General features: G+C 36.7%; 1 protein-coding gene across 1 annotated transcript in view; it reads left to right on the forward strand.

Annotated features, from left to right (window-relative positions):
* The window catches only part of GABRG2 (gamma-aminobutyric acid type A receptor subunit gamma2), a 142,959-nt gene extending 120,868 nt beyond the window's left edge, over positions 1–22,091 (forward strand). Inside the window, exons 7-9 of the mRNA XM_036752193.1 lie at positions 10,655–10,807; positions 15,645–15,850; positions 19,629–22,091. Of these exons, the coding sequence (XP_036608088.1) occupies positions 10,655–10,807; positions 15,645–15,850; positions 19,629–19,904 (635 nt within the window). The 3' untranslated portion in view covers positions 19,905–22,091. The remainder of the gene's footprint in view (positions 1–10,654; positions 10,808–15,644; positions 15,851–19,628) is intronic.
* The last annotated feature ends 449 nt before the right edge of the window (positions 22,092–22,540 follow it).

Genomic DNA, 22,540 nt, shown 5'->3' on the forward strand with positions numbered 1-22,540 from the left:
CTTAATTGGTATTTACTTAAAATGGAGTGTTCAATTCCCAAATGGCATGGGATTTGGGGGTGGGGGAAGATACAGAAAAAGAGTGATGTAAAAATCAAAGACATCAGTGGATCACAGACCTAGACCTACTAAGGGTTTCAGAGATTATCTAGTCTGGGAGTAGAGAACCTGTGCCCTTGAGTGCACATGTGGCCTTCTAGGTACTTGGGTATGGCTTTTTGACTGAGTCTAAGTTTTACAGAATTAATCTTTTTATTAAGAGGATTTGTTCTGTGAAGTTTGGATTCAGCAAAGGGTTGCACTTGAGTACCTAGAGGGCTACATGTTGCCTTGAAACTACGGGTTCCCCACCCCTGATCTAGTCCAACTTCCTCATTTTACAGAGGAGAAAACTGAGACTCAATGAGGCTAAATGACTTGCCCATAGTCACACAGATAATGTGCATCAGACATGGGATCTGAACTCAGGTCCTCTGACTCCAGAGTCGGCTCTTTTTCACACACATCACACACATAAAATCGTGGCAACAATTGAACTCTCAACCCAATTTCTATCACATCTCTCTGTAGTATTCTTCTGAGCTTAGGAATGATGTTATTTGGAAGAGTACAGTCATCAGGAAACTAGGACATGACTCTAGAACTGAGTCTTTCAGTGAAAAAAGCTTGGGGTGGGGTGAGGTGTTTAACCTTTTTAAAAAAGCTTGTGGATCTATTTAGATATACTTTTTAAACTTAACTGATTATAGTCAGATGTACTATACTCTAAACATTGCTTTGTAGAATGCTGGGATAGGTCAGAGGGTTATAACAGCATCTCCTGATTTCCTAAATCAGGGCTGGCCAACCTTAGGTTTTTATTGAAACAATAGAAAATATATTTTGATTTGCTATTTTAGTGAGAGCTCTGCAGTAGCTGGGCTAGGTTTACTAAAGCATTTATGTAAATTTCTATGCTTGTACACAGACCGAATAAATCTCGCTGCAGGCTGCATGTGGCCCTCAGGCCACATTTTGCACAGCCCTGTCCTAAATGACAGTGTGAAGTTGGTTAGTATAATCCTGACCAGGAACAACAAACCAAAATTTAATGCTCTTCAAGAACAAGACCATCACTTTCAAGAACCATAAGTCTCAAAAGCACCTCCTTAGAAATATGTTATTTTGCATTTTTAGCATTTTCCAAGTTAATCTTTCAGCAACCACCCTTTTGAACCATCAAACAAAATTTGAACATTCATCTTCTAACTCCTCTGAGTGGTGGTGGACTTCTTAGGTGGTATTCAATTTCTTAGTTTCTCTGGAAACGTTTTTTCCCTTCTCTCAGATGATATCAGTGGTAGTGCTAGACTTCAAATTTCAAACTAAAATCGACTCCAAAGCACATGAAAGAATTACCATACACACTTTCATGCATGCTTTAGCACAGCCACATCCACAAAGCACATCTCCTCAAGGCTATTTTCATTTCTAAAGGTACTTCCATCCAATTAGTTCCTTAACCTTTTCTGGTTTGTCAAAGTTCTCTACAAGAAGTTGACTACTTTAAGATTTCTACAATTTAAGAATCGACTGAATTCCTATTTGCATGCACATTTAATTATTTTTAATATGAATAGCTTACATTTGTATATTATATGCTTATTAGGACTAATATGTAAACCTTTCATTCTTTGTAAAACATATAGAGATAGATGTGGAGGTATAAAGGATATCCATCTACTTATTTAGATATCTACATATGTTTATAGATATATTCGTATATACAAATTCTGATTTATTTTAATTCAATTTATTTTAATAATTTATCTTTTGTGTATTATATTATTGCATATTGTATTATATTATAAATTCATTTATTATAACTCTTGCCTAGTTATTATATGTATTGTGTATATGTATGCAAACATATAAATATGTACACATATATGCATATATGTGTATGTGTGAGTGTGTTAGATTATTTGCCCTTTCCCTCATCTTGCTTTTATGTAAATGAGAAAAAAGGTCCAGAGATATAGGAGTCATTTGCTTTAGTCAATGGCAGAACTGAGATGAAGACCTAGGTCTCCTGACTCCTAAGTGCTTAATTTCTGCCCAGCTGTTTTCATAATGTACAGATATTCTCATGCTCTCCTCACAGTAACGGTGGGATCTGTGAGATTAATGGGAGGAGTACACTGGCATTACTTTAAGATGCCATTTTCCAAGGACAGATTTGCGTACAATGAATTCTTCAATTTTGACATCCTGCTGCCCTCTTAAGGTTGTATTTCACTCTTAAACCATTCAATGCCTTGGGTACAGAGGCTTGCTCAAAAGGCAGTTTGATAACTTTCATGTTGAGCAAGCCAAGAGACAAAGCTCTTGATTTCCAAAAAAATATTTGCTACAGCCTACAGCCTATGGGGTCATGCAAATTTTCCTTTGTCATCTTGAATTCCAATTTAAGAAATAGATATTAGGGCAAATAAGGGAAGGAAGGAATATGCAGGGAGCAGAGAAAAGGGAAGTAATATGATGTACTTAAATCGGTCCAGTCAGTATTAAGAACCTACTGTGTGCCAGGCATTGTGCTAAGCTCTGGGGAGCCAAACTAATCTTGTAGCCATTAAATCTTTCCTCCTCGGTTGTTCCCTGATCTACATCAGGTATTTGACTGACTTAACCTTTGTTTTTTTTCAACTGACACTATACTGGAGGCAGCTGCAGTGTAAGGGAATAAACACTGTATTCTGAGTGAGAAAGAGACTCAAATCAGAGCTCTGCCAGTTGCTGGTTTCCTAACCTTGGACGTGTCAGTCCCTTTTTCTGAATCTATTTACCAAAAGGCAATAATAATATTTGTAATACCTACCTCTCAGGGATACGGGGAGACTCAAAGGAGATAATCGGTTAAAGTTCTTCTTGGATGATAATGTACTATATAAATATCAGTTCTTGCCATCATCATCTTAATTAAATCCCTCCTCTCTGGCCTTCTGCTTGATTTCAGTCTAATCAAGCAAGCATTCTGCTAGGTCCTGTGTGCAAGGATCTGGGCTAGGCACTGATTTGACATTTGCTGAACAAAAACTGGCTTCCCTGAGTGTTATTTTTGTTATAGCATATCCACAACGTAGCCTAGTGGGTAGAGAGTTAGCCTTGGACTCAGGAAGAGCTGAGTTTAAGCATCCTGCCTCTGGCACATACTATCAGTATGACAAAATATTCAGCCTCTTGGGGCTCTAGACAACTGTCTTAAGTCTGAACAGGGCTGGTGAATCTGCAGCTTTGAGACCACGTGTGGCCTTCTAGTCCTCAAGTGTAGCCAGTTGACTGAATTCCTTAAGGGAATTTGTTCTGTGAAGTTTGGATTCAGTCAAAGGGTCACACTTGAGGACCTAGAGGGCCACATGTGGCCTTGAGGCCACAGGTTCCCCATCCTGGGAAGATTTTAAGCTAGAGAGAAGGACCTATATTTGCAGATGGCATTTCCCCATATAGAAATTCCTTGCACAAATGAAAGCATAGATCCCATCCCTATCCCTTCACTTTTAGAGACCTCTTGTCTCATGCTTCATTATAGGTATTTACAACAGACCAGGATCTCCCCCTTTAATTTTATAGACAAGAAAAGTAAGACCTAGAGAGGGCAAGTGAATTCCTCAATGTCGCATAGTCAGTGAGTCACAGAACTAGGAGCAGGGCTCAGACTTCCTGACTCCCAGGCCAGAATTCGTTCCACTATAGCCTTCTCCTTTTGTGCTGGAATAACCCAATTGGAATTATTATACTTATATACTATAGAAACAAATATAGGATTTGTATGTTAAATTAATGACATAGAGCTGCAATCATTCAAAGAATTTCTCAGGATTCCATTGCTACCTCTATAGATTCTGTCCCTCTTTCTGGAACATCTGTCATCTTAATATCTAAGATGTCAGCAGAAATATTTTAAATCCAAATGATATAGGCATTCCTAACCAGAATTTTTGTTCAGAAGGGCCTCAAGGGTTTGCAGTAAAAATCTTTTGATTTTGGGGTGTTGTATGGAACATACATCATATTATATGACTTTGCATAAGACACAACAAAATTACATTCCTGGGACTTTTGAAGAGGATGAATGAGCAGACCTTCTGACATCCCAGTAGTAAAGAAGCCATGGAGAAGCTAAATATAAAAGAATAGTTTATTGCTACCTGTGACTATACATCTGGTGCTGATGTGTAATTAGTCTGCATTTTGAATCCTAAATTGAACAAAAGAAAAGCATAACTTTATTGCAGCAAATCTGTAAGCTACTTACTAAATAATTGGAGTGAATTAATGGTTGTTATGGATTTAGGATACATTGTTGACTATACAAATACAGGGACATGATTGATTGGTTTATAATTCTCCCAGGAGCCTGCAGGTGGTCTTTTAATAAATCCCTCAACAGGATACTTGCCAATGGAGTTACACACAGACACACAGACACACAGACACACACATTCTCTCTTCTCTCTCCCTCTTTCTGTCTCTCTCTGTCTCTCTGTCTCTCTGTCTCTCTCTCTCTCACTCTCTCTCTCTCTCTCTCTCTCACACACACACACACACACACACACACAATATAAACATGCACACACTATTTGCTTTTGCAATATTCAATAGGCGGTTGTATGTGTCTCTTATTTGGCTAAAATAAGGGCTTCACCAAGTCTTTTATATAAAATAACTTTAGTTACTAATGGTAATTGTAGGAATTGGGTATATTCAACAATATATAATGGGAGAGCACCCCTTATGCAAATCAAAAGCCCTGAAGTTTCTCTGTCTCTGTGCAGTTTTAGATCTTTGGGCATGGAAGATACTTATGTTACAGGGAATTTGTTCACTGTCTTTTGAATGTTTGGTGGTCAATTTTCTACCCTGAGCTGAAGCTACAGAAACACCTTATAATGGAATAGAAAACTCCGAGAATGTTATGGGAGGAACAGGAAAGAATAGCAATTTTCCATTGCCACGTGTTACATGTTGTCGTAGTGGAGGGGATAGAGCACCAGACTGACTAGATGTCAGAAAGATTTGAATTTGTAGCCACATTAACACATTTATTAGCTTTGGGGGTCAGTTTCCTCAGCTGTAAATTGAAGATAATAACGCTCTGACCTCACAATTGTTGTGAGGATCAAATGAGATAATAATGCACATAAAGCACTTTGTACACCTTTTAAAGACTCATATTAGTGTGAGCTAATATTAAATATAGAAAACTATTTTTTCTTCAAGTGAGTCATTCTGTCTTTTAGAAAACAACAACACTCCGACAGCTTGGATAATAACTGAGCTCTCTTTCAACTAAAGTTGTGTCTGTATTTCACAAGGAAGATAATAGTGTGGTACAGTAGTTATCACCATTGTATGTCTCAATATATAAGTGCATTCAACCACACAACCTTTCCACACCCCACCCTCCTTCTCTTGGGAAGGTAGTCTACGGGCTGCACAGATCAAGAAGCTAATAAATGCAATTCTTTGGGTAGGACTTTAGGTTTGAACTATCTCCCAACTGGTATTTCCAATGGCTATCCCCAAATTGTATTTATTTGCTTTGTCTCCATTCAAAGTACTGCTACTACTATTAGTACTACTACAACAACTACTAATAGTAATAATAGTTAGCATTTAAAGAGTGCCTCAATGTTTCCAAAGCACTTTATATTGTCTAATTTTTTCCTCGTAACAGCCCTTTGAGTTAGGTGCTATTATTATTAGTCTGCAAATAAAAAAAAAACAGGAAGAGAGAGGTTAAATGACTTGCCCAGAGTTACACAACCAATAAGTGTCTAAAACCATATTTCATAGGAGGTCTTCATGACTCAAGGTAGAGTGCTCTGACCACTGCACTACCTAGCTGCCTATACTATTGACAAACTATTTTTTCCCTCTTCGCTATCTGTCCTCTACTTACCTCCAGTATCATGACTCTGTTTAGACTATCTCTCCTTCCTACCACCTCTATCTTGTCTCCCAAAATATTTTGAAATCCATCAAGTACCTCCTCTTCCAGAAATCCTCCGTGACAACAAAAGATAAATGCAACATAGTGTGGTGAAAAGAACATGGAATTGTAAATCTTGTCCTAGTTCTACTTATGCCCACAGTTTGCTATGTGACCTTGAGCAAAATATTTCCCCCTCTCCAAGTACTATTTTCTTCATTGGTAAGATTAGGATAGTGTAAAAGATGATTTTGAAATGCCTTAAGCTTGGAAATTCTTTGACTCCATAATTTCAGCCAATAAGAAATTTCCTTTCTATGAAATTATAGCATCATGGGATGACCAGTTGAAAGCTGAAGGGAGCTTAGATGCCATCAATCAATTAACGTAAACATTTTATTAAGCACTTACCATGTACCATGCATTGTGCTAAGTTCTGAATATACAAAAAGAAGCAAAAGACAGTCCTTATGTGCTAATTTAATCCTTTTCCAAAGAGGATGTTGAATCCCAGAAAAATACAATGATTTGCATAGAACTTGTATGCAATAATCTATGACAGGAATAACTGGGACCAAATCACTTGTAGCATGGTAGGATAGGCTTTGGAAGGGGATAGATGCTTAATAAATTACAGGGTGTTCCTAAAGTCTGGACACATGGGCAAAAAATGCATATTTTCAAGAAATAAAATGAATGAAATTTTCAACCACATTTTATTTAATTGGAATATTAACAAATAATAGCTTCAATATGATTTCCATCATTTGTGATGCAAAAGTTGATGTGCATTGCAAGATTCACGTGAACTTGATGCAATAACTCCACATTGCCATCAATTTTCCTATGTGTACAGACTTTAGGGACACCCTGCATACGCCCAAGTGTTTTCACACTTTTACATTTTACATTTTTTTTTAGCTCTCACCACTGTGAACATATAGAAAGTATATTTTGTTTATAGATTTTGAATAGGGAATGTCTCTGGCCTTAGTTGGGATAGAATTGTGCGGTGCCATCTTAACAGCAAGGTTTCAAAATCAGTTTTTTTCCTTGTATTCTTTGGGGAAATCCAATCTTACCCTGAGTGCTTCTCAAGCACATGGCCCCATGCAGCTTGACTTTATGCATAATTTCCTGCCAGCCTGTTCCAAAGCCTGGACCTGTTTTACATATCTGAATGGCAATGTGTAAAAATAGCAGGTTCACCTTGAAGCCTCTTAGGTAATCTAAAGACTATTTACCATTTTGATGATTTTTTAATTTTTTTTTTTTGCCACAGATTGGGGAGCGAGAAAGCATGGCGGCCCCTACTGCTGCCTTATGACGCTCACAGGGCTGCTCAGCAGGGTCCCCTAGGAAGTGAGAATTGTAGCAAGGAGCAAAGGTGTTTGAGATGGTGGGAGACAGGTGGAGGGTCAGAAAGGATTGGATTAGTGTCAGGAACAATGAAATACTTTAACTTGAAGCTCATTCTTTTCTTAAGATTTTCATTGTGAGTTTAATGCAATAGATGAAAACCTGAACACTTGGGCAGATAGTTTATTAAGCATCTATCCCCTTCCAAAGCCTGTTGCAGGGGGCATGCATTCATCTGGACAGGCACAGATAACATTCTCTTGCTTACCTAGATTAAAAGGTCATGGTTATGGGATTGAATCTCACATCAGGTAGCTTAATATGACCAAACAATTCATTGGACCAAAGGTTCTCCATTATAGGCAGGGGACGGAGAATAGCAGTGCTCTTCTTAATTAGCTAAAACAAGAAGACACAGAAAGGATAGGTGATTTCCTTAGAATTATGAAAAAATTGGTTTGATCTCATAGCTCCAAAATGCTCTCTTTACCAGTCTCTTGATCCCAACAGATTTCTAGCCACCATAAAAAAGATTTTGAACAGCTTTTACCTTGTAGGGGTATATTTTTTAAGGACAAAGATCTTAAGAACCTAGAAAAAGTTAACATCATGAGCCTACCATTTGATTAAGGTCAAACAAACATTTCTCCCTCCTGATACTGAATCCTATGCCTAGATCAGAAATTTCAGAAATGGCCTAGATTTTTGAGATCCTATGTTCCTGTTCTTTCCTCTAAGGGGCAGTATGGTACACTGGTTAGACTTCGCTTCAAAGTTTGGAAGACCTAGACCAGAGGTTCCCAAACTTACTTGGCTTACCACCCAATTTTCAAAACAAACAAACAAAAATTACTCACCACCCCATGGAAATCTACTTTCTTTAACCCTTTAAGGTTTTTTTTTAAATCTGTGTCATATCAAAAAATATAAAATATATTTTTATGACACACCATAAATTTAATAATTTATTATAAATTTGTGGAGTTTTTTCCAGAATTGAAATTTTGTTAATATTGCATCATATAACAGTATAGTATATTATAAACAAGTCTTTATCTGCACATATTCCTGCCAATCCATGCTAGACTTCTCTCCTGCCAACACTTCCTTGTTAAGACCTGTTGGCAGACTTGACCACTGATTGGTTATAACTTCATTTTGTATGTTTATTTTGAAAGTAATATAACCACCACAACTTTAACTCTTTTACAAAACAGATGAAACATGCACAAACTGTTTTTCAAAATTTTCTTATCTTCTTTCCTTATGCTTCTCCCACCCCCTTATTTTTATTCAATGCCCTCCGATTGCACCTGAGGCTATTACCACCCCCTTCAATCTTTCCAGTGCACCCCAGGGGGTGGTATTGCTCACTTTGAGAATCCATGCTACACTCAAGTGCTGCCTCTTTTACATACTGGTTTGTCAAGCTTAGGCAAATCATTTAAACTCTAGGCCAGTTTCTACATCTATAAACAGCAGCCCCACTAGTCTTCTCTCTATTGCTCACACAAGGTGCTCACTCGCCTCTCTCTGAACCATTGCATTGATTGGCTGTCCCTCATACCTGGAATATATTCCCTCCTTATCTCTAGCCCATAGAACTCCTTACTTCAAGACAGCTTAAAAACCACCAACCTGAATGAAGTCTTTCTATATTTCCTCTAAATGCCAGTGTCCTTCAGGCCATCCATGCCTTATTCCCATCCAGACTATGCTCCTGACGCTGGATTTTTTCTACCATGCCTCTGTGTGGGTTTCCGTCTTTGCTTTTCAATGTAGTATATAATAAAGTACTGGGCCTGAAGGCAGGAATACCTGAATTCAAATCTGTCCTCAGATATTTGTGAACTATGTGAGCCAGAGCCCTTTACTTCTGTTTGCTTCAGTTTCCTCACCTGCAAAATGAGAATAAATAACAGCACCTACCTAATAGGGCTGTTGTAGATATCAAATGAGATGCTTATTAAGCATTTAGTATAGTGCCTGGCACATAATAGGCATTGCAAAAGTTGACTTCTTTCCCTTTTCTTCTCCCTTCCCCTTCCCCTATTGAAATGTAAGTTGTTCAAGGGCAGAGAATACCATTCTGCTTATATTTGCATTCCTAGCATTTCGTACATTGCCTAATATGTAAGATTTTAAATACTTCTTGACTTGACTTGTTGGTTGATTGATTGTATATTACACCCTCAGTTAAAAATGAGCACTTATTCCCTGAGCTTAGCACAGTGCCTGACACATTGCAGGTACTTAATAAACATGTAATTACTAATTAACTGACTGAGGATTAAGAATAATACCATAGAGTTGACCAAAGTCCATTTTTCATGCACTAGAAATTACTATTCTCCATTTTAAGACATGTTCCCCAATGTTTTCTACCTTACTATTCCCTGTGGATGAACTAATATGTTTGCTACCTTACTATTCCCTATGTACGAACTAATAAGATGCTGATAGTCTTATAAGAACCTAAATTTCACTTCCAAGTTATCTTTTTGTGGTCCTTATTCTGGAGATCCCTGATTCAACAAAGAAATATCTTGTGGCTTGGACATATTAGGTATTTAATAACTTTGGAAATGAAATTGAATTGAAGGTACTTTAAAGAGACAATAGAATAGGAAGAAAGGCCCTATATGCACAAGTAGATAAATATCTATTTTAAGAGGTTGCTAAACATTTTGTGGTTTATGGGTGTAATGGAGTATTGCTGCACTGTAAGAAATGATGAAAAAAATTCAGGGAAGTATGGGCAGGCTTTTTAAAATTAATCTCAAATAAAGTAAACAGAACCAAGAAAGCAAAATACACAATGATAACAATGAAAATGAAAAGTACTGTAACAGTATCATAAATAACAACAACAATAAAAAACCTAAACTCTTTATAATTACCAAGCTTGGTCCTGAAGAAGAGTTGAGAAAACACACTTTCTTCCCACCTTTGAAAAGGTGGGAGACTATGGATGTAGAACATTGCATAAGTTATCAGATCTAGTTGGTCTATTGTTGAGATGTATGGAAAAAACATGCTTTTTCCAAAGATTTCAAAAGGTCTCACCTTTCATTGAAAAGTAAGTCCACAAATTAATGTGGACAAAAAATGGCAGCTAATCTGCTTACAACTATAAAGATAAATGTAGTATATAGGCAGAGAATTTCCAGAGAACTATAATATTCTAACACTGGGTAGTATATTTATGTAAACAGCTTATTTAGTATATGTGTCAATGGGGGTTGAAAACATTAAATGGGCTATTTGTAGGTGTATTTTTAATAATTTGTACACTGGTTCAAATGACTCTATGTTCTTTTCTAGGAGATTATGTTGTAATGTCTGTGTACTTTGACCTGAGCAGAAGAATGGGATATTTTACCATTCAGACTTACATTCCCTGCACACTCATTGTTGTCTTATCTTGGGTCTCTTTCTGGATCAATAAGGATGCTGTTCCAGCTAGAACCTCATTAGGTGAGTTGCTTTCCATGTGTTCATCTATGTATGCATCAGAATGTCAAAGGATGAGAATTTACCAAAGTGAATATGTAATCTCCTGCCTATGATAATTAAAAAAAAACTTTGCCCAAATATATAAATATGCAGTGTCAAGTCCACATTACAATAGAAAATGACAAAAATCTTGCTATTTCCTTTGCTTCATGGGTAAAGGTATTCACTTGCACCGAAAGTATACAGAAATAGTTTTAATAAGGGATAATTCATTTTTCAAAGTTTCATAGACTGGAAATGTTGGGAATGAATGAGATTACAGAAGCCCATCATGAGATGTTAAAAGTAGTATTTTTTATTTCTTTGCTTATTTCCATTCTCTCTGCAACGTTTACTTTTTGTTATTTTTAATGAATAAAATGACCATGCTCACCCCAAACATAATCATCTTCTTTTACAGGTATTAATGTTAATGAAGTCTGGCAATTTCAGTCTTTACTAAAATTTTCCTAGAAGAATAAAAATCATATCACATATGTGTATGTATATTTGTATGTGCAGAGACATAGTATCTGTGTGTGTGTGTATAAAGAGAAAGAGATCTAGATCTATTTCTCACTCTGTATGAAAATATGAGAACCATCCTCAAGAAACTGAAGAGCTGTCATAGGCAAGAAGGATTAGAATGTTCTTCCCATAGGGTAGACAGAAGAGCAATGTTTAGAAGATCCAAAGAGACAAATTTTGACTTGGTATAAGGAAATATTTCTGACCAATTGCAACCATGTAAATGAGGGAACAGGCTATCCCAGAATATGTTGGTTCATCACAGGTCTTCCAAAAAAGTCTAGATGACTAATGGTCAGGAATGTTGTAAAGAGGACTCTTATCCAAATACATGTTGGACTAGGTGGCCTCCGAGTTTCATTCTAAGTCCAAGATTCTGTGATTCAGGATGTACAAACCTGTATAGGTCTAGATAACATAAACAACAAAAAAAAAGGAGCTTTATATAGCATTTGGTAGTTTTCCAAAATACTTTATATGCCTTACCTCATTTGATCTTCACAATAACTCTGGGAGGTAGGTGATATTGTTTCCCCCCTTTTACAGAGAAAACTAAGAAGTCATGTGATTTGCTCATGGTCACACATCTGATAAATGTTGGAGACAGAATTTGAACTCAGATCATCTTGATTCTAAGTATAACAATATTATCCCTTATGCCAACTAAGCTGCCTCTTCTCTCTCTCTCTCTCTCTGTCTCTCTCTCTCTCTCTGTCTCTCTCTCTCTCTCTCTCTCCTTCCTTTACTTTCTAATTTCTTTCTTCCTTCCTTCCTTCCTTTCTTTCTTTCTCTTTTTCTTTCTTTCTTTCATTTTCCTCTTAATTTATAGTAGATACTCTCAATCAATGCCTATGGAATGAATGAATGCATATTCTCTCTTCCTACCTCTTAATATTCATCAAATTCCTCATCTTTATTTTAAGCACTAGTTCAAAATTCTTATGCTTAATTGATCTTTCTCTGGTTTCTGCAGTCAATATTAAGTGCTCTCTGCCCAGAGCAGGATAATAGAGAGGAAAGCAAAAATAAATTTGAAACAGAAGATATGAATTTGGATCCTGCCTTCATTATTTACTATAGGTGCAACCTGGAGAAGGTCAATTAAACTCTCTTTTACTCAGACTCCTCTTTTGTAAAATGAGGAAGTTGGCCTAGATGATTTTTAAGGTCTCTTACATCTCTATTACCCCTGTTGGACTTAAATCCCTAAAAATAACCCCAAACCTGACTTGAATTCAAGCCTGGATTAAGTGATCAAAGTAAGCATTGTGGTTTCCATGTTATAACAGGTTAGAAAAGAGGGAAAGTAACTTAAGGAGAAAGAAACTTAATAGGTTGGAGGAAAAACTATATAGATCTTGGGACAGTTCCTTAATCAAAGAGAGGATACTTGATTTTGCTAGTTATTGACCAAATACATGATACTTATCTAGATATGAAAAAAGATAGTAATTTTATCTCTAGATTTATGAAACTGTTCTAACAGTTCCCCTTGCCCCCATACTCAGAAATCTATCCATTCCTCAGGTCTTTTTGCTTGGATTCTACTGAAATAGACTATTAAGTTTGCTTCAGTAGTCCTCCCAGCAAAGACTGAATTTCTATGTTTGAGTGTCTGGTAGAGTTAATTGCCTCCTGGCTATCTCTATGGCTAGGAGCAATTCCGGTGGACACAGCATGGTATGTCTTCGGATGATGAGATTTTTGTTTTTGTTTTTCCTTTGGGATGGTGAGTCACAAAGCTCAGCATAGCAAAGCCTTACATTATCTAGATATCTACTGATTCTTAGAAACAAACTTGTCTTTAATTTTGGCTGGGCTGAGAAATACAAAAATAAAATCATAACATGGTGATAGCTAGAGGGAACCTTAGGGATTACAAAGTAAAAATCATTTAATTTACAAATGTGGAAACTGAAGTTGAGAAAAGTTAAGCAGCTTAGTTCCTGTATCAGGAGTGCCGAGTTTATAATCTCAAAGAGGATCATAAACATGTCTGAAAGGTTCGGAATCGCCGGATATAAGAAACTCTCAAAGTAGAAGGCAGAAGAATCAAAACATTTATTTAGGCTCAACAGTAACCAACCCATGAACCAGAAGCCCCATTTTGATGTGTTGATCATAATCTTCCAGGCCCAATAAGTACGCCTTGAAAGAGTAACCAGGAGGCTACAGAGAAACATGATTGCGTAAAGCAAAATCATGTTTCCCCCTTTTATGGTAATAAGATTACCCACTGGACTGAAGTCTTTGTTCAGCTTCCTCCCGTAGATCAGCTCTGCTACTGGCAGCTCCTGCCTCAGCTGTGTCTGTGGCTGAAACTGACGTAACTGTCGTAACTGCCTCTGTAACTGCCTCTGGCTCCAACTGTCGCTGTAACTGTCGCTGTAATGGCCTGAAGTCTTTGTTCAGCTTTCTCCCGTAGGTTAGCTCTGCTACTGGCAGCTCCTGCTTCAGCTGTGTCTGTCGCTGTGGCTGTAACTGACGTAACTGTCGTAACTGCCTCTGTAACTGTCGTTGTAACTGTCGCTGGCTCCAACCGGAAAAGGAAGAGAGAGGATCTTCAAGCTGTCCTCTCCCCTCCCATAGAGTTCTTGACATCATCAAGCTCCGCCCGAATGACCAGGGCCGATTGGTTCCTGAGTTGGCCCCTCCCCCTAGGGTAGAGGTTAACACCTCCCCTCAGCCAGCCCCATGACTCATCACACAGGAAGTTGTCTGCTTCCCGGCATGCTCCCCGGGCCTCCTGCCCCGGAAGAGCAAGCCACAGTGTCCAGAGGCTCAATGAGGTAAGCTGAGTCATTCAAAGAAAACAAAGGCCATTCTGGTTACAGTTCCTTGGGTTGTGTCAGAATCAGGTTAAGAATTCAAGACTCCTAATTCCTAGTATACCACTCTTTTCACCAATCAGTTGCTCTGTTAAATCCACTTACCATCTCTATGACTTCACCCTTCTCTGCCATCTTTCCCTTGTAAGTATCATCAACCCTTTTTTGAGAATATCATACTTAAGGCTAAACTTTGTTTCTCTTGTGTATTTGTATTCCCCAGAATTCAGCAGAGAGTCTGGCACATTGTAAGAATTTAATGTTGTTCATTCTTTCATTCATTTATGTATGCATTCACTAATTAATCATACTGAAAACCCTGTCCCACAATCCTCATGTTGAGTTTTCATTGAGTTAGCTTTATTCTCTAGAATGAGATGCACAATGTTGTTGATTAATGAACACTGAAGTTGAGGTCACAAGAAATGAGTTCTAATTCCAATTCTTCTACTTCTTCCTATACATTTGTGGTAGCAAGCAGGGTAGGACTTTTTGATGTTTTTGCTTTTGGAATGCTTCTCTGCACTGGGGCAATCAAGTGCCTTTGATTGAGTCTTGCCTTCATTTCAATCAAGAGTCTTTGATTGAATCATGAGTCTATGATGACCTGCTTGGGTCACAAGAAAGCCTAAGTCACATGAGTTTTAGTCACATGGTTGTGATGCCCTCTGACAGTGAAGAAGTGTATATATACTCTGAGGTTAGCATTTTGCTTTGGGGGCTCACTCATCGGAAGAGCGTTCCTGTGATTTCGCCAGATGAGACTCTGGGTAGCCATTAAGGAGTCCCTCAGATTTGAAAACCCAGATGTTGGTGCTTCTTTCTCTGGTAACTATGTATGTATTGCTATGGACAGCCCTGTCTGCTGATTTGTGTTAATTGCTCTATTTATGTAATTTCTGCTTGTAATTTCTTCTTGTGTTTTCTATGAAGTTCAGGGTGCTTAATTTTTCCCCCTGAACTAAGTGAATGATATAAGTATGTTTAATTAAAGTGAGATCATAAACCCCTTAAAGTTGCTTTCCTTACAAAAGCAGTTCAAAGAACCTGTGCTAGCAGCCCTCCTGTGTGCTGATGTTGTTGGTCTAATACGTCCATAGCAGCTACCAGCAGCATTGGTATTACAATGTTTCAGAAGCAAGTCACGTAATCTTTCTGAGACTCAGTTTCATCCTCTATAAAATTAAAAAAATGAACACAGTGTTCTCCAAATTACCTTCGAGATCTAAATAAATCTGTGTTTCTATAATTTTATTATATTAGATATGCTTAGTTTCCATGGTGTATTTGTCGATGAGTTGCAATCAGAGATCCACTCTTAGGACTTCCTTAGTCCAGGTTTCTCTCCCTTCCCCATTACATGTAAAGAGTTTGAGCATCATGGTGTCTCAGGGTCTCATCCTGATCAGCAGTTTATACATTAATACTTTTTCTTTTTCTATTTTATCATGTTTTCTTCCTAGGTATTACCACTGTCCTGACAATGACTACTCTTAGCACGATTGCCCGTAAATCTCTCCCCAAGGTCTCTTATGTGACAGCCATGGATCTCTTTGTGTCTGTCTGCTTTATTTTTGTCTTTTCTGCCTTGGTGGAATATGGCACCCTGCATTACTTTGTCAGCAATCGGAAGCCAAGCAAGGACAAAGACAAAAAGAAGAAAAATCCAGTACGTACAGTTCTCTTTTGAGATTATTGTCATCATTGGTGTAGCTAGACCTCCAAGGCACTTATAAGTGCACATCTAAACTGTGGCTTTTGTTAGTCTTCGGACAGATGAGTTTGCTTACTTAGCTCAAAGGTGGGAACAATAATTTAAGTTTAGCTAGCCGCAAGGAATGAGTAAGTGATCTATTATGGTCATTAGAGACAAGAGAGATTTGTGTTTCTCAGGGGCAGACTTTATGTAATTGATGCATTCTGTGTGGTTATAATAGCTACACAAAATTGAGCAATGTTATGCTGTCTTCATTTTATGAGAAGTATATTCACTGATGACAGAGTTTATCTATCATCCAATCATTAATAGGCTGGACTCCATTAGATTTTACCTACATACCTCCCCCTAGCCCTTCCAATCCTTCTCCCCAAACGTTTTTTTTTAACTGTTGATATTTCAAGATTAAATTCACATCGTAGGCAGCTGTTCAGGTAGGTTTCTTAAGTTTGAAATGTGACCAGAATAATAAAAATAATGTTCTGTTGCAAAGAGAAAAAAATAATAAAACCTTTGTTTTTTTTTCTTTGAGAAATTCCATATAGTTAAACATAGGAAATATAGATGCTTTGAATATGAGATATGTACTCTAAACCTCTAAGTAATAGATGTCTACCTGAAGTATTTCTTTGGCTATGAATTATGTTTAAATGGTTTGCTTGGTTGTTTAGAAAAAGTCACCCTTCTGTTGAAAAGCCCCATTCATGCAACTAGCTTTCATATCACCAAGGACAATTTGCTGATGAGTACCCATGAGTGTTGCTTATATTCTACAAAAATTGCTATGATGGGGGTAAGGGAAGAAAGAGTAAGTAGATATAAATTTATATACCAGGGCAAGAGGATAGAGTGGCCTGCCCCCTATTTTGCCCTAAAAGGCAATGTGAGGGGAAGATTGATGTTTTGTCAACTATTTGAGCCATCAGATATATTGATTGAATCCTTTTGAGAGTCTCTAACATATCGTTTGTTTCCTTATGACACTCCAGGTAACACTGCTGAAATTATTGGAATGAGGAAATATGTAATTATATATTACAGTATATAATGGACAAAGGTGGCTATAGCACGAATATTAAAGATAGGGATTGATTCTGTGATTTCATTATTACTGAGAACTCTCAGGTGAGGAAACCTCACCTAACCAATGCAAATTGACACCTTCTTTGGAATTTATAGTCTTAGAGAACTACCTAGAGCACTGGTTGGTTCAGTGAGTTGTCCAGGGTCAAATGACAGGTATTAGAGAAATGACTTAAACCCAACTCTTCCTGGCTTTGAAGATAGTCCCTCTATTAAGTACTACTGCCTCTAGAACTATTATTAACTTTAGAAAATGCTTATCTTTCATTTCCCAGATATGCAATATGCTTACTCTTTGCAGTCTGTCCCTCTTTTCTTTTTCTTTCTTTTGCCTCTCTACCTTTTCATTTTCTCTCCTTGATTTTATTTCATTTTTGTCCTGTTTCTTAGTTGACTTGCTCCCTTTTCCATTTTCTTCTCCTAATAAGTTAGTTCTACTGATATCTTTCAGTATTACTGCTAAAACAATAAGGTTCTACTAAAAGTAACTACAAGGTACTTAAGAAATATCCTAATTTCTAGGATCATACATGGTATTTCAAAGATAAGAAATAATTATATTCTAAAATCTGGAAATTTGGATAGAGCAGGTGAAGAAAGGATTAGCAAGAATGAGCTGGAAGAGAAAAGGGTTGACAAAATGCAACAGAGAAAATGTAAATTGCTAAGATTATCGAATGCATTTTTTCATCCTTTAAATGAATTAGATAATGTAATTCATTACTTAGTCAAGGGAGCTGGCAAGTAGCAAGACCCTTCAATGAGGAAATAAAGTACCTAATTCTCCTGTAATGATGTACTGATGCTAATTGTGTAAAGGCTTACTCTAATCAGGTCTTGCTGATGAAAAGGTTTAGAAAAATAATCATAAAACTTGTTTCCATATTGGATAAATAGGCAGTAGTAAGTTAGCTTGCAACACACTGGTTTTTGTAGTTATATCATAATTTATGATCAAGATAATATTAAATCAGAATAATATTGACTTAACTGGAAATTCATCAGCAATTACCAGATATTTTATTTTTCTTCCACCCCAGTCACAGGTTTTGAGGACTGTCCTTCTCTGTTTATAATTTCAGTTATTTTTTACTTACTATGTTTTGGGAATGTATTTTTAATTTTTCTTATTTTGTCTCTTCCTCTTCTTTGTTTTCTTTTCTTTGTAAAAAAAAATGTTATTCTCTTTTCTGTCTACAAAATCAAAGCTTCTTCGGATGTTTTCCTTCAAGGTATAATGTTTTTGGAATGGAAATTCACTGCATGCCACTGCTGAATTTAACTATTAACGCTTAAATGAGATTTTTTTTTAAAGTAGACATTTAAGCATTCTACTCCAGGTAATACATCTAAGAAGTAGAAAGTTCTACAGATTTAGAAATAAATTTGTAGAGTTGATTCAGCAGCTCCTACACCAAGTCACAGATGTTTTGAATTCATTTGTAATTCAAGAGCAGCCAGCACCTTGAACAAAGTGGCACTTTCTTAAGTAGTCTAAACCACGATCTGGCCTTTTTTCTTAGAAACCTCCATTCCACCCATGCTATACTATGGTCTTTGGAACTCAAATAGACACTTTAAATCTTTGAAAATTATGTCTCAAGACATAGTCTCTCTCCCCCTCTAATAAAATATGTTTTAATTTTTTTTTCATGCACGTAAATACATATTAGAGTCCTTTGGGAAAAGTCCTGGAACTTAAAGTGTTTTATAGTTGAACAAACTTAACCAAGAAAGTGTTGTAGCTGGCTCTAAATACACTGCAATCATTCAAGATAGCAAATGATGATAATTATTAATTTTATTGGAATTTTGGAAGCTAATTCCTAAATGTCGACATAGTTGATTTTTCCTAAGTCTTTAAAAACTGAATTGGTAATGCTGAAGAAACTCCTTTGTCCTCTAATTCATTTTCCATTAGAAGAAGGGCAAGGATTCAGTTACACTGAATAGAAGGGAATGCTAATTTCTGGTCACCAAACACTTGCAATATTTTGCCATTCTAGATGGTAAAATTCATTGAAAATGCTCATTCATGTCAGTGAACTTGGCTAACATTTTCATACTCCTTAATAGCGGCCATTTAATGTGAAATTTCATCTCTCTAATGCATTAGCCATACCATGGAGTTATAGACCAAGAATATTTTATATTCCTACATAGCTCAAACAGAATTTGCCATTAGCACCATCTTTGTTCATTTTAACAGGCTATTTGCATACATATAAGCATGAAAGATGCCTTGGTTTCAAAGAAAGTATTCATTTAAAAAAGTAATTCACCATTCCATTTGATTCCTTCATGTCTCCAACATCACCTCCAATAGTTAGTGGAATAAAGTCTCATGTAGTTGTTTGGTCTAACCCTTTAGATCTTTGAGTTCATTTGTTGTTCAATTTCCTTGCTATAGCTATTAGCTTGATAATATTATTTTCAGCTGCATTGCTTAGCTCGAAATTTGAAATATGCAAATGTGCTCTCTTCATAATTTAAATTTTATCATTGTAGATCACGATGTCATAGCAATTTCCTGAGTCCCCATTTGCTGAATCATCATTCCCATTGACCATGCTGTAGACAAAAAATGTCTGGCTCTGAGGATTCTGACCAACTCTTTCATTCCCTTCCCTTTGTATTATCCTCTCAGGCACCAACAATTGATATTCGACCAAGGTCAGCCACAATTCAAATGAACAATGCCACGCACCTTCAGGAGAGAGATGAAGAGTATGGTTATGAGTGTCTTGATGGTAAGGACTGTGCCAGTTTTTTCTGCTGCTTTGAAGATTGCCGAACGGGAGCATGGCGTCATGGAAGAATACATATCCGTATTGCGAAAATGGACTCTTATGCCCGCATCTTCTTTCCCACTGCCTTCTGCTTATTCAACCTGGTCTACTGGGTTTCCTATCTTTACCTTTAAACAAGAGTGGAGCTACAATAAGAGTCTTACCCAATGCTTCCCATGGGGAGATGGTTTAAAGGTTCCTTTAAATGTCTACTTACTATATCTCATATGCTTAATATTGGTCTCAATTCATTTGTGCCATAATACAGAATATCCTAATCATGCCATGTCATTTGTCCCCAACTTTCCTTTGGTTAATGTGATTTGGATATTACTGATTGAACATATGAAAACTGTTATGTAAATGGAAAATAAGAATGTTGAAAACAAAAGTAGATCGACATGTAGCAATGGCAGCTGTAACAGAAATGGAGGGGGTATGAAATTGAAGTAGTGAGATACCTTTTTCCTTCCATTGTACAAATATATACATGCAAAAAAATTACAAGAAATGTGCAATGTGTTTGCTTGGGGTAGAGAAACATGGTCAATCTTTACCCTTTAGTATCTTTTCATTTTGAGAAACATCATCTCTCAACTCAAATAAGTGTTACTAGCCTAGGCAAGTTATCCTCCCATACCCCCAAGCTAATAATAGAAGAACAAAATACTATCCTTTTAAGAGCACATGTAAAATGTTGTAAATATTAAAGTACCTGATAATGCTTAAAGTAGTGCATGCATCATTTTAGGGCCAAAATAAATGAAGCAAAGATACCATAAAGTATTGTCTTTTATTTTGTGGCTCTGGGCTGTAAATGACAAATGTGAATAGAATCATAAGGAATCAGGTCTGGGTTTGGGATTGGGGAGGAGAACTTAGCTGCCCTCTCATGCATCATGATTAAAACAGCATTTTTTGTATGACAGTTTAAGATACCTTAATATATATATATACATATATAAACAAAACAGTCTACATTCGCCTCTTCTAAATAGTCTACGAATCAAAAAGGATTGCCAATTTCTTATCTAGTTTATTAAGTGACTGTATGTGCTTGATGCTATTCTTTTCTTGCTTTCTAGTCCATTAGATTGCAATAGAAATTATTCTCCATCACAAGATCTGCTTCAGGCTATTAATACATAAGCTGCTGGTGACTCCTTCCATTCCAAGCTCAAATGATGATTAGTCATCTCACATGGGGTATTTGTGGAGTGATACATGATCTCTTGGAAATAACCAGAAGGGTCAGAAGGAATTTCAGTTTTCAATCATTCTCATCTGAAATTTGTATTTCTTTTTTGGGCAAAGCTAATTTTTGTTTTTCATCTAAACAATGGGATTTTCTTTTTCTTTTCTTTTCTTTTTTCCTTTTTGTATGTAGAAATGATGTTATGAATATGCAATCACTTGGGCATTCTCTTTGCTTTTATTTTTCCATTTCTGGGAATGGGTTGGAGCCATTTCAACCACACCCTCTCATATGAATCACTGGCACAGATTTCCAAAATTCATACATGATTGAGGTTAAAGGAATTATCTGTATCTAAGAACAGAATGGCTTATACACAGCAAGCATTCAATAAGTATGAATTGAAAGAATGGCCCACATAGGGATCAAAACAATGACCTTGACTTTGTTAGACTATACTCTTAGTAAGCTAATCAAACTAATAACTTTGAACATGATATTGTGCCATCTAAACAGTTTGTTCCACCTCATAGCTTTGTTTCTGTACAGCAATACTGCTTTAACACGTTTCTCTTCTGTGGTATAGTTCCTGTAAGACAGAATATGACCATCACTAGTATACAATTTAGAGACGACCCCAAATTATCAGAGGGAAATAAAGTGTCTTTGCTAATAGACAAGCTATATGTAGTTTGTATTTCAAACCATCTATTCCATCTGGATGAATCTTGAAACTCATTCAACCACAGGTTTTCCAACCTTTGATCATATCTGATATGCTCAATTATGCAACCCTATGCCTATGTAAATGCAATCAATTCTCTTTCAATATTTTTTCTCTAATTGTCAAAGTAGTAAAATGCTTACTTTAGGAGAGTTGTTGGCAAATTTAGAGATGTGTGAGAGATGTGTGCTAGTTGTCATGACACAATTGTTTTATGACAGAAGAAGGCACAAAAAAAGCTTGTTTTCCAATGTTTGTATAGGTTTGGAAATTTACATGCACAGAAAGATAAACTAATTCTGAATATCATCTATCTTTGTCAAATGTATTTGAAATCCTTTTCCGAAAGGAATTGCACAGACCTGTGGACTTTTACAATAAAACTGCTGCTCTTAAATACAAGAAGGTGCCATCTCCTTGCTGGTGTCTTTGGACTATGCTGTTTTAAAAGGTGGGTGTTCCCTTCTCTCTCAATGTCTTTTATTTTTGAGCTATTTGTTTTGTAGTGGGTAAGGGTGGGGAAAGTTGTTAATAGAATCACTATTCAATCAGTAAACATTACTTAAGCATTAACCATATGCCAGGCATTGTACTAGGCACTGGGGATACAAGACCAAAATAATACAGTCTCTTCCTTCGTTTAGGCTTATGAATGCCAATTTGGGTAGGCACCATGTAGATAAATAAGTATAAATGCATACATACATACATATATACATACATGTAGATATATACAGGCATACACATGTACACAAAATACAAGGTTATTTTGTTGTTGTTCAGGATGGGAGACACCAAGAGCTGAGATGTATAATATAGGAAGGAGGAAGTTAAAAAGAAAAAGAAAAGGA

This window comes from Trichosurus vulpecula, chromosome 3 (assembly GCF_011100635.1).
Source record: "Trichosurus vulpecula isolate mTriVul1 chromosome 3, mTriVul1.pri, whole genome shotgun sequence".
Lineage (NCBI taxonomy): Eukaryota > Metazoa > Chordata > Mammalia > Diprotodontia > Phalangeridae > Trichosurus > Trichosurus vulpecula.